Source organism: Lampetra fluviatilis, chromosome 6, assembly GCF_964198595.1.
Source record: "Lampetra fluviatilis chromosome 6, kcLamFluv1.1, whole genome shotgun sequence".
Taxonomy (NCBI): Eukaryota; Metazoa; Chordata; class Hyperoartia; order Petromyzontiformes; family Petromyzontidae; genus Lampetra; species Lampetra fluviatilis.
The window spans coordinates 6901514-6915222 of record NC_136280.1 but is presented as its reverse complement, the minus strand read 5'-3'; the positions used below and the strand labels follow the sequence as shown (position 1 = coordinate 6915222).

At 44.1% G+C, this 13709-nt stretch overlaps 1 protein-coding gene across 1 annotated transcript in view; it reads left to right on the top strand.

Annotated features, from left to right (window-relative positions):
- LOC144933097 (MLX-interacting protein-like) overlaps positions 1–12178 on the top strand; it is a 56486-nt gene extending 44308 nt beyond the window's left edge. Inside the window, exons 14-18 of the mRNA XM_078857620.1 lie at positions 1385–1501; positions 2947–3074; positions 4630–4753; positions 5106–5235; positions 8323–12178. Of these exons, the coding sequence (XP_078713746.1) occupies positions 1385–1501; positions 2947–3074; positions 4630–4753; positions 5106–5235; positions 8323–8858 (1035 nt within the window). The 3' untranslated portion in view covers positions 8859–12178. The remainder of the gene's footprint in view (positions 1–1384; positions 1502–2946; positions 3075–4629; positions 4754–5105; positions 5236–8322) is intronic.
- Positions 12179–13709: the final 1531 nt, after the last annotated feature.

Genomic DNA, 13709 nt, shown 5'->3' with positions numbered 1-13709 from the left:
CCCCTCTTTGTCCCTTCAAATCCTCCGCTTTACTGTTTTACCACCACTGCCACCACCACCATCACCACCGCCCATGCCCAATGCCAAACACTTCATTGCTATTCACCTTGGTTATTTCAGTTGTAGTGTTTTTAAAATGTCATATATATGTATCGTAAAGCGAATTTCAATCGAACAAGAGTTTTTATTTTGATACGTAACTTGTAGTAATACACATCGTGTTGCTATGGTTTGAGTTGCCAAATTACTGAAAGGAACTACAATAATGCCACAGTATTGTGTTTCAACCATTAGAAGCAGTACTTTTTTTAAAGGTTTGAAGTGCTGAAAATCTGGCTTGAATACAGCCTTGGCGATCGCACAGTTGAGGTGGCACTAACCCCTACGGATCATTGAAACATTGGCTCATTAAGGCTTGCAAGCACCACACAGGATGGTAAATGGTACCAATGATTTTGTTAATTAATTGTATCTCTAGATCACAAATATATACGATAGCAAGATCACTGTGGTAGCTGCTATTGAAGACAACGTTATTGGAGAAAGGTGCCATGGCATGTTTAGACGCGAGAATATCGTCTTTGAATGAAAACGAAAGTGATGAGATGCACCTACGGAGCGCGCAAATGAATAGCGAATCTACAAAACGGGCGGTGGGTACGCAAAGATTACCGCCCGCGGTGGATACTGGTCACGGTTGATACGAGTAGCATTTGCCACCCAACTTGGGCGCCGATCAACACCCTCTTGGTTCGTGGGCTGCGTTGACGCAAGCTTTGACTTTGCTCGTCCCGCAGATGGCCACTACGCCACCAGAGGTCGTAGTGGGCACGCTTTGAGGCCAGTGGGTGCACCTTACATTTGTTTTGGGATAAACTGTCTCTGAAAAAGTTGACGCGATTTTTTTGGTGGTAGGTAGGGGGGGGGGGGTTTAAATTCCAGACAAAATTTTTCTGAGTTTTGTTTTCTAATCCTATATATTTTTGTTTCTCGTTATTTAATTGGCGTTCAACATTTTTAATGCGGTCCGTTCACGGTGCGAGGTAAATGAATGCATGTGAGGAATTGATTGGCCGATGCCGCAGCTTCTTCGACAAGTGTGCCCCCTTGTTACCAAGTACGGCCACATCCGTTTTATTGTAAACGTTGCAATCGACGGCCGAACAAAACATTTGTGTCGGAAATTATTGCGACAATTCCTCCTTTCCCCTTCAACTTTAATAGAGTGTGCTTTTGCTCGTTGGAAAAAAATATGAATATTGCTCCCTTTTTATAGAGAGGTGTAATATAAGCAGCATCCTTTCAGTGTCAGCCGCAAAGCACACCACACGACAATGGCTGAATACACAATACGTAAACATTTGCATGGCCTGTGTGTTTCCAGGACAGCCGGCGTGTGACGCACATCTCCGCTGAGCAGAAGCGACGTTTTAACATTAAGATTGGCTTCGACACATTGTATAACCTGGTGTCGCCTCTCAATCTGCAGCCAAACAGCAAGGTGAGAAAAACGTCGATTCTCTGAAGAGTTTAAAACCTTTGTAAATGTGTCACAACCAGATAGCCATCACACACACACACCTGTAACAGACTGTAGGGGCAAGTGTTGTTAGCGAGCATCTATGAAGTCCGGCACGGCACACGAGGGGTTGGGTGGCCAGCAACCACGCACACACACAGTGACATACTCCCGCTGGTTACAATCACATCGCAATTACTATTTACCGACAAAAAATATCCTGCAATAATATGATACGACTTGGACAGAGGACGGTTTTCAAATTAAGATTAGCCTTGCAAAATTGGATATTGCCAGTATTCCAGGCTGACCACAAAGACACACGTGGTTTAGTTAAGGTATTTTCAGAGCAATTAAGTGAGAGCAAGCACTGCTTACTAAATGACTGGGATGTCAGCTCATGTAGATGACAGAGGTCGCAAACGGGTTTTGATTCCTTACCCGTACCCGTACCCGGCCGCACCAGGGTCGCAAACGGGTACCCGTACCCTACCCGATACCCGGCTACCCGTACCCGGCCAGGTATCGGGTAGGATACGGGTACGGGTACCCGATTGCGACCTCTGGGATGAAGCCATGTTGCAGGCGCGGGTGGCTTGATTCTAGGAACTTGAATTGTGAGAAGAGACAAGACGTTGGGAAATGAGTGACAAACGGTGACTCACCAGTGACTCACGGCCTACCCGTACCCGTACTCGGCCGCACCAGGGTCGCAACCGGGTACGGGTAGCCGGGTATCGGGTACCCGGTTGCGACCTCTGGTAGATGACCAGAGCCTCCTCCTGTAACTTCTGCTTCCATTTGACACGGCCTGTGGCCCCATAGAGTTTAAAGTAAACTGGAAGTGCTGCTGCACGTAAATTTCACGACCAATTAAGCAATTATATAAATCTGCCATTTGCCAAGTCACCTGATCTGGGAACACCAAAAATAGCGATGGTGACAATGGCGACGCTTGTCCCTTGTTGCAGAGGTTCGCGGCTCAAGCCCAGCGACCACCCTGGTTAGTGCTGTGGCTGAATTCATTATAAATATGTGCAGTCTGCTTCACAGTCAGTGGGCCATGAAGGAGCCCATGATGTTGTTGAAAACCTAAAAAGGGGAGGCCATGTTTGTCAGCGTCATGGTCCAATTTGGCCAAATTTGGTAAATTACTTGCAAATTATTGAATTGGAAAAAACACATCGCAACATTGCCCGCTACTGGTAGATGAATGCCCATTTTTCAGGCCAGATCTTCATCCACTTTGTGCTGCACAGGGACAGCTGCCACTGGGGATGGGGGGGGGGGTTCATCTTGGCTAAACTGCAGCAGGACATCGGAATGCTTGACATGAGATGTGATGTAGAGAGGCATTTCAGCACCTTTTATATACAAAGTGCTATCGTTATCCTTCTGGCGGCAATGACATTGTGCGTGTGGCTCAGGTCAGCAAGGCCGCCACGCTGCAGAAGACAGTGGAGTACATCACCAAGCTGCAGCAGGAACGGCAGCAGATGTTGGACGAGGCACAGAAGCTGCGCGATGAGATTGAAGAACTCAACGCTGAAATCAAGTGACTGCTTTAATCATTATTTTACAAATATATGTTCAGTACATACGGCAATACATTAGGCAGCAGCAGCAGTGGCAGTGGCAGAGTGGTTAGCGCATTGTGCGATTAGCTCAGCAACATGAGTTGTATTCCTTGCCGTGGCTAACCGAGTAATGAGTGTCTTCACCAATCTGCTCTGACCAGGAGAGTGTTGAATACGGTCAAACAATCTGAATGAGTAAAACGGTGTGTGGGGAGGCCTTTATCCAGTAGTGAATTAATAAAGGGCTGTAATAATTGTATTTGTATGTATAAGGCCATCTTCACCATATATTTTATCACGCGCATGTCAATTCGCTCCACTCTATGCTTTCTCAGGCTTACGTGTCAACAGTACCTGTGGATATGTATCTGGAGTGGGGGAAATGTATGAGGATAAGGTTCACCGAGTTGCACCAATGTCATGCTGGGCTTCATTGAAACTTAGCATGTTTGCCTGCCAATGATAGCGTCAATGCATCAGGCTAGAAGTGGCTCGTGTAATAGAATTCCTAATGTGTTAGTCTCGAAGCTGAGTGCAAAACAGGAACAGGTGGAACTTGACCGCGTCGTCTATGAAAGAAGAAAGAAAGAAAGCAACCAGATGAGAGTCAACATTGTGTTAGTCTGTTGACCACGGTTTCCTAAATGGCATTCCTTTGTTTTTTCTCCAAATTGACACTTTGTATTGTACCTCCAATCAATACAAAGTGTCATTACATGCTACACGTGCCTGATGATGACTAAACACACTTCCACCTGACATATTGAGCTCCAATTAATATGAATCTGCGAGCACGTGGGAGGCAAGCACCCTCATTCACGCACACGCCAGATCTGTTTCGCAATTTCATTCAGCACTCCCTCTGTGTCACTTTGGAAGAGATTAACAATTGTCAGGCATGCGCTGCTGCTGCTGCTGCTGCTTTATGTAACGACTTTATCTACATTTTAAGGGAGGTATTTTGTTAAACTGAGAAACGTCAGCGTGATTGGGTAAGAGGACTATAGATTGGGAATCCACATTGCACACATTTGCTCTTCAGTAACTCTCTCCAAATTGTTGGCTACTTCTCAGTTAGACCACGTCCTCGATAAATACTGAACTAAGTTTCATTTAGGGCACTTCCACAATTGTGAGTGTACATTTCGGTTACTTGAAAATACATGATTCATCATTGTCATACTCACAACGTGGTTTACTTCGAATTGGCATAGAATGTCATCCTCCTCAACTCCGATTAGCACGGCTGGCTACGTACGTTGCGAAAGCAGTTCAAGACACATATCAACCAATTGTGACTAATCCGAATGAAAATAAATTGTCCGCCCGTCTTGAGAAAGGGTAAACGCTTGCGAAATAACCAAAGCGTGGTTGCCCAATGTGAGACACTTTCCTCAGCTTATGTCGTTAATGAAAGTAGCTTTTTAGTTGTTTGTGAATCGGCGCTTTCCATGTAATTCGTGCTCTGTGCTTCTGTGTTTTTGTTGTTGTTGTGGTCGTGTGCCGTGGTGCGACGCTGCGTGCCCCACGCAGTGTCTGCCAGCAGCAACTGCCGGCCACTGGGGTGCCCATCACGAAGCAGCGCTTCAACCAGATGCGCCAGATGTTCGACTCCTACGTCCGCGCGCGCACGCAGTGCAACTGGAAGTTCTGGATCGTATCCTTGGAAACCCATCAATACAATGCCGTCCTTTCAGAGTTTTACAAATAGGACTTCCCTCAAAAGCGTGTACCTGGATCGTCATCATAATCTCCAGATTATAAAAATGCTCTGTAAGCAAAGATATGCACTTCAAACTGGTGCCTGGTCTCGATAAAGTTATAAGAATCCGATCACGCATATCGTAAGACGCACATATTAACTTTTGCTTTAAAGTACTGAAAGAAAGCACGCGTCTTATAATTCGAAGATCACGGTACACCATCGCATCGCGAGAGATGGCAGTAGCACGGGGAGGATTTTGGAAGATTGTGTGTGCTTCCTTGACAGCTGTGTTGCGTGCGTGCAGTTCAGCATTCTCATGCGTCCTCTTTTCGAGTCCTACAATGGGATGGTGTCTACGGCCAGCATGGAGGAGTTGTGCCGGACCGTCATGTGCTGGCTTGACCAGCACTGCGCTCTGCCCAGCCTCCGGCCCAGTAAGCCCACTCAGCGACCCACTCGGAGCTCACTCAGGGCCCCATTAATGTAATAAAGGTCGTTGAAGCGACTTCTGGAATCCGGTCTTTATTAGTCTTTCATTACAACACTCCTTCACGCTGCTGACAGACAGCGTGAGAGAGACAGCGTGAGAGAGACAGCATGAGAGAGACAGCGTGAGAGAGACAGCGTGAGAGGGATAGAAAGAGAAAGACGCGCGCAGCCACGTGGCAGCCTGGACCCCCGCTCTCGCGTGGCCTCTCCCCTTCGTTCGTTCCAGTTCTGACCACGTGTTGTTCGTCTCCACCCCTATTTAATACCCGGGTCACGTGGTACATTTCCACCAATCCTGGTTAGCCTCTATGGAATCTTCCAGACTCCACCGTAGGCTCCTGGGACCACGCCCTCTGACTCGTCTCCCCATTGGCTGTGGCTAAAGCCAGCAGAACCAATCCTCTACTTACAGCTGTCACCTTTCCATTACGTTAGGGCCACGCCCCTAGGCTTCCCCCCCATTGGCTATGGACCAGGACTGGCAGAGCCAATCATCGTGACGAGTTGTGATCCGTCAACGACCCAGATATATCCTCACATTACATTAAGGTCATCCTGGGGGTGGCTCCGGTTGCCCCTTGCACAGTGGGCAAGGAGCCATCAGTAGCGGTTCGTGGTGGTTCGTTTGCTCCAGATTGAGGAGGCAACAACGTCCGCCTCGGCTTTTCCAGTCTGTATGAAGGCACGGGGAGGCCTTCATACAGCAGTGGATCGACAAGGGGATGTATATTATTTGAATGTTAGATTATGTTATATCATTATTTGTATGTTATTTTTGGTTCTTTCGGTAAAGTCACGTAGAAGGGAAATATTAAGGTGAAGAAACACCTGAGGACGGCTGCTTGCGTTGTGGCCGAAACGTCGTGAAAATTTTATTTTGATTGTTTTTTTATTTCCCCTCTACGTGACTTTACCGAAAGAACCAAGAATATGAATCCCTGCAGTCACGAAAGCTTTTAATCGAAATTTATTTGTATGTTCTAGCTTTGCATGTTATGGGGGGGGAAATCAATTATTGAACTGAATCACAATCCTGAATTGTGACAAGTCATAGATTTCCAAGTATTGCGAATTGTTACCGACCTACCAAACTAACTCAAATACTTGGGACTCCTATTTTAATATTTTTAGACCTATACATTTTTCAAAGATTTTTTTTGCATATTTGTTCAACAATATAATATTTTAGAGATGTCTTTCACCTTTCCGTGTTTACCTTTCTACTCTTTTGAAATATATATGAAGTTATTATACACCACGTGTGTGGCTGATGATTAATAAATAATGTTTGACATACAACATGCAAGATCACTACATTTTGTAGGACGTGTTTACCAATCATCAGGCACGTGCAGTGTGTAACGACTTAGTTTGTATTCGAATGGACAAGACTGGTAAACGTGGGAAGGCAACCACGCTACTGTAGGTACACTCTGGAGTTTTGGAAACCCTGGCATGAAATAAGTAAACACAAAAGATCAAATTACTGCCTTAGCAACTTCACAAATGTTCACTTTTACAGGGCCAAACTGTGATTAACCTTTAAAAAAAAAAATCCGTAAATGTTCACCCCCTTGGAATTCAGCCTATGCGGTCTTGATATGTTCATACAATGCAGAAACTTCACCTGACAACTTAATTGCAGCAGGGTGTGCTGTGATGCATTGAATTTGAGTAACATGCTACTCTGCAGCCGATGGAACCTGATTAGTTTGTATGGCTTAATAATGTCTTTTGAAAAATAAAACATAACTGAAATTGAATCCCACGGCTGAAAAAGCCACTCGTGGCTGTAGCTGTCGGGCAGTAAGTTGTTTTGCATGCTCGGTTCTACGCCATCGGCCTCATGTGAATTCAACATATTTTTTGTTTATAATTGACTATTTGTGCAGTTGTTTTGGGGCAGATATTCATTTTAAGTCAGCTTAAAATTAGGCCAATTGAAACCTGTTGTACTTTAAAAGTAAAAATTGCAAAAACGCTTTAAATTAATGTTTGTGTGATATTCGATGTGCTATTAAGGACCATTGTTAAAAATATTATCGATTATCCACGTTTCCTTTTACGGCAGCATTATTGACAAATGTATTGCACTTTTTCAATTACAGTAATAGCATAATTTCTATCCTGATTTAAATCAAAGCTCAACGTGGTATAATTTAGAGTATGGTGAATTAATCAAAGTTTGTATGATTAATTATAATAATTATGTGCAGCTCTTTGTCCATCCACTGCCTCTTCAATCAATGTAAATCATGAGGTTTGTTTGACCATATTTCACCATAGGGATTAGCGTTGGTCAGCCCCTTAGTGCTGCGAAGGGAGCGCAATGGTTGGAGCCCCCCACCTCCCCCTTCTGAATGATTATACAGTAGTCAAGTAAAAAAAAACTGGTACTATATACAGTATATATATAAAAATACAAGTGTCAGTTTCTCTTCAACGTCTGCCAATTCGAAAAAAAACGGTGAGAAGTCTGAGCAGATTGTATGATAGCCAAATGCAAATCATACCATTAGCATTTCGCAATTGTTTGAGGTTTCACGCTGTCGTTTCCCCTTCTGTACGACCTCCTTTAAACAAGGTCATGCTCCAGAAGCTAAGTGTGGGTGTGAAGAGGAGTTAGAGACTGGGACCGGTTCAGATATAATTCGCCACTGATGATAGTCACAGCCAGGAAAGGAATTCAGATCGCCTAGTTCGTGGCATAGTAACGATAACCACCTTGCCACCTCGGCCATATTTTTACTGCAACCTTGAATGACATTACTTTACAAAGAGTATTATTCTTGAGCTCGAATCTGCCAGTTTATTAGTGCACGCTTGGCCTGATTACTGTTCACCTTCTGTTTTATCTGCTCAAAGAATATTGACTTGTGCATGTACGTATAAAGGTCCGCTATAAAATTCATTCCACGTGACCAAAAGGAAATCTTTAGCTCGAGTACGAAACATATTAGAGAAGTTGCAAAACATACACAAATGCGATTTCCTAATTACGCCACTGTCTTGGTTTTGCCCTTTTTTTTCAGTCGTGCTCACTGCCCTGCGCCATCTCAGCACAAGCACCTCCATCTTATCGGACCCGTCTCTTGTTCCCGAGCAAGTGGCACAGGCCGCGAAGCCCCAACAAGGCCAGACCCACGCAGGCCATGCCAACCCAACCCCTGCGTCCATGAGCCATACTCACTCTAATCTTTCCTACAGTGGCCATCAAGGCCAGAATCATGCTGGTCATGCCAATCCAACTCCTGCCTCCCACTCTGGCCATGGCCATAGCGGCCATCAACTCCGGACTCGCACCTGCCACGCCAACCAAACCCCTGCTTCCGTGACCCACGGCCACTCTAATCTTGCCCGCAGTGGTCATCAAGGCCAGACTCACACCGGCCACGCCAACCCAACTCCTGCACCAATGAGCCATGCTCACACTGGCCATGTTTCTGTCAGTCATGACCATTCCACCCAAACTCACCGTGGCCGAACACCCGCCGACCACGTTTACCCCGGCCATGCTCCGGCTGGTCATGCCCCAGCCGCCCATGCCCCTACCGGCCAGGCGAGCTGACCAAGCACTGTGACATTGTCCCCTGTTATTTTTTTGTAAACATGTTCTTTTGTTTAATTTAAATACATAGTCGTTGTGTATGTATGATGCGTTAAATCAAGCTGGCCAGATCACTGTTATGAATACTTTTAATTCAAACTGTAATGTAACTATTGCCGTATACGTTATCCCCATCCGGAATAGACACTGCTGACATTGTTACCAGTGCAAAGTATTTGCTGTCACTGGGCTGGTACACCAATGAGCATTTCAATATTCACGCACATGCCAACCCTACCAATGTAATCAATAGGCTGCCGATTTTAAACCATTTTACTGCAATCTTAAATATATATTATGTGTCCATGAATATACATGTATCCATGAATATATGTATTTGTATGCACAAGTGTTCCTTTGCATATGCGGTAAAATGGTTGACCTATTGGCAGCCTATTGCCTTAATTGGTAGGGCTTTTAAGGTATTTATTGCTCTTTTGATTTGCAAACATACATCACAAAGGCCCATATCAGCATTGGGCAACACCTAAACCCCAGTAACAATGGGTTTATTCTACTGCCTGTGTGAGTTGTGAGAGTTATTTGACCCTACTTCACCACAATGACCGGTGAATGTGAGTGGTGCTCAGGACTGCTTCAGATATCAAGCGCCAATGATGTTAAGCCATGGGCAAGATTCGAACGTGACTGACCGCGCTTACAGTGCATTGCAAGGACGACAGTGCCAACGCTCCCTCCCAATAGTCTTAAACGTTATGAAATACTTAAATAATGAAATAATAGAATGCATAATACATGGCAGCAAAAAACCTATCCGTAAATGACACTGCCCCTTGTCGTTCAAATGCTATCACATAGATGCTTCCCCCACCGCGTTTCGCCGAAGCGAATGCACACGTGAATATTGTCAAACGTCGCGTTGTAATTCCACTAATGGCACGGGGCACAAGCCTGTGTGTGTGTTCTTTTGACAAAGTCTTATAACATCGGCACAAATATCTTGGATGGGTGCGCGCGGACCCGTGGCCACGTGACCACTTACTTTATAACACGCGATTGTCGCTCTTGTGTACACAGCAAAAGCTGCCCTTTTCTAAACTCTTACAAATAACAACGCTGCCGTTTTTAGTTGACAGCTGTTGCGTGTACTGTTCCCGAAGGGTGTTGCACACAGTCGCTGCGTCCAGCGCAGGTCGATTGAATGATTCGTGGTTTTTCACGCAGTTCACATCGCAGTACATCATCTATGGCCCCCGTACCTGCTTCGTAGCGTGTGTACCTGGGATGAATTATAGCCAATTTCACTCGGGGGACTGGACTCGGCTTTAGAGATGGGTTTCAAAAATTACGGTAACCTGCAATGACGCGGGCAAACAAGACAGAAGTGATTTCTGCAACAGGGCTGTCTGCAAAATGAAGCACTATCACAAACACAACTTGAGACCAAATATTTTTTAATATATAAAAGCAGAACTCCGTTTTGTGTCCCCACATTTATTGTAAATAAAAATTGGTTTTAGTCCTTCCACCTATTGTCTTTCCAGGCCATTATCCAGCAGCCTTTGATTAAGCTAGGAAACTCGGGGCAAAGTTAGGCGTATTAAACAAATGCTGCTGGGTTCTTGGATGTTATTGGCAAGAGCACTCCATCTCAATCACGGGGCCCTGTTCAACACAACAGCAGTATTTTATACCAACATATGCATATACCCGTAATCCTCCACAGCATTTCGTTTTTGTTCCACAAATTACTCGCCAATAGCATATGGAATACACTTGTGCCATAAAAAAAACATGTGCCCAATGCAGCTGTATATGCTTGAAAGCACATGTTAAACAAACTAGTGTTACTTCCCCATCACAAGACGTGTGCATATTACCAACGACTAAATGAGCAGGTGTACAAGGGATATAATGATCGGAACATACAAAATATGATGCCCGTGCCGCAAACAATGTGACTGAAACGTCAGCAGTGTTTTGGTTACTGTGGACCCTGTTTTCTTTTTGAACTGTAATTGGTAGAGAATGAATTGTTTACTTTGTTGTGTCTTGCTTTACAGACAGCATTTTAAAACGGGGGGGATATGCACACACGGGGGAAGCTTTTAAAGATGTTATAGTGTATATACAGGTAACCACTCTTGTTCACTTTGTCTGACAGCTTTTCAACTGGTCACACAGGTCGGAAATTGACAATGACAACTGTCTCTGGGTGGTAGCTCGGAAGGGTAACTCAGTGTTCATTGCCATGTAAGTTAAAACAAACAAAGACTGTGCACAATCGATGTTTTTTAGTTCGATCGCGTAAATACAAATGCGTCGTTAAACCCGTCACCAGCACTGCCCACCGGTGTGTTGGAGTGTAAACCCAGAACATTTATGAATTGCATTTGGTGAATAGAGTAAGACAATTATAGTAATATACAGTGTGTCGTTGACGTAACATGAGTGGACATGCCTTGTTCTGCACAGAAGAAGACCCTTAAAGGGTAGAAAAATAGAAGAAAAATTAAAATCGTACTTCTGAAACTCAAAAACATTGAACAGCGTGCAAAAGCAATACTGACCTGGTGCTGGCTGGGCCTTCAAAGTGCAGCAACGTCACGTGCCAGGCAGTCACAGTTTAGGACAATGTCCATTACTGTGCAATAACGACTATAGGGGTGGGATTATGCCTTCCAGAATTGGGTTTTTATATATATATTTTTTATATACATTTCACAAACAACGGATAAATAAATAACATTACGAGCTGTAAATGGGCTGAATGTGGTAGTTTTGGACATCATGGAAGTAATAGGTTGGTGGGGGGGGGCATAGGGATCTATGAAAACGGATATACCAGGGCACCCAATCCCAGAGATTAGTCTGGCACGTCGATTCCCAACTCGGGTGGAGTTTGGATGTTTCCCACCCCCCCACCCCCCCCCCCGTTCTGCGTGGGTTTCCTCCGGGATCTCCGGTTTCCTACCGTAGCTGAAATAAAACGCGAACATGTATCTCATATTGTTTGGCCAAACATCCAATTCTGAAAAGTGACCTGCGAATTACTCAATTGGGATTATCACACAGCAACGATGCCCCCCCCCTCTACTGTGAAAACACTTGGCCCGGACCCTCCTGAAAAGAAGTCTTGAGACTCAGTGAGGCTCTCTTGGCTAAATGAGGTCACTGCAAGACAAATACTTCTCACATATACGGTAAATGTAAACGCATTTTTCATACAATAACGTGTGTTCTTTTAGGCGTTATAGTGATTTAAATGTACTTCTGTGACATGTGGAATGTAATGATTATGGAACGTGAAAAGTAAAGTGGAATTGTCTCGTTCAGGAGTGAGTTTGTACTCTTTTTAAAACACTGCAACCACCGTTAATTCAAGTAAAATACCGATATTGGTCATATCTGTAAATTACGAGAAACACCTATCAAAGCATAATCATGGTGCGAGACAGAAAACCATGCGTGCCAAACAACACACAAATTGGTGAAGAAAGCATACGGCCATTTGTACATATGGAAGAAAAATAAATCAGCATTCCCTGAAGAAGTGCATTGTGGTCAGATTGCGTTAAATCACCATCTAAATAGAGTTGAGAAAATGTGAGCAACTGAAAACAACAGTGAGGTAGTGACGGACAACTGTGGACTGGTTTCATCAGAAATTAGGACTCATCAGCATTGCAGCTACCAATGCTCACTGCTGCAAAGTCTGCCTCTGGAAACCATATACAGTATGTAGATTCTCAGCATAGAGTTACATTTTACCAAAATGTGACCGATATATATCGACATTTCCTGTGCTGTCTAGCATAACAGCAAGTGGCTTGATAAAGGGCTGTGAACTATTTTCCATTTTTCCAATTCCCCCGTGATTATGTTTATGTTATATCTGAATATAAAAAAAAATTGTCATAATTATATAAAATATATTATATTTTAATCAAAGTATATCATTTAATGGTCCTATTTGTCGCTGGCGGCTTCAGCGTTTTGGGCCTAACGTGAGTTGAACTTTTGTACACGGTGTGGAGAGGTCTTCATCACAGAGCAGCCTGCACGCTATCCTTGCAATTCATATGTGGCGGCTGATGCGAGCCCCTTCCTCATCCAGCAGCGGATTGACCTGGCTGATGATGACCCCCAGGAATTGCTGCATGTTCTGGTAGCCGCAGCTACTCGACGTGGATGAATATTGACAGCAAGGAGCCGCCATCCGGCTCTTGCATGAAATGCAATAATCATCATCATCATCATATTCTTGGTTCTTTCGGTAAAGTCACGTAGATAGAAAATAAAAAATTATAAATTGTGTTTTTGCTTTTATCATCTTCAATTTATCATTAAATTTTTTTTCCATCTACGTGACTTTACCGAAAGAACCAGGAAAATGAATTCCTGCGGTCACGAAATTTTTAAGTCATCATCATCTCAGACGAACACAAATCTCGCGTACTCAGCCACACGGTCACTTGCAATAACAACATTTGACACGGCTTCTTGCGCCCTGCCTGCAGCCCGTCGCTTATCAACACGAGTCAGCGTCGCGATTTCATTCAGGAATCACAACTTGTTTGTTGTTGTTGCCTCGCCTTCACTATACCCCATTTGTATTCCTTATCGTTTCTCACTTATTTTTAAATCCTTTATATTAAGTTCACTTGCTTGCTTACGACCGTGCAAATCTTTCGGTCGTTTTTTAACCCACTTCCCGTGATCCAATCGAGCTGACATTTTGCACACGGACTAGTTGTGCGTGACAATTAATGTTTGTGAAATTTTTTCCCCAAAATTTTACACTTTTTAGGACAAAAATATATTTAATTACCAATTGCTTAATGCTGCCAT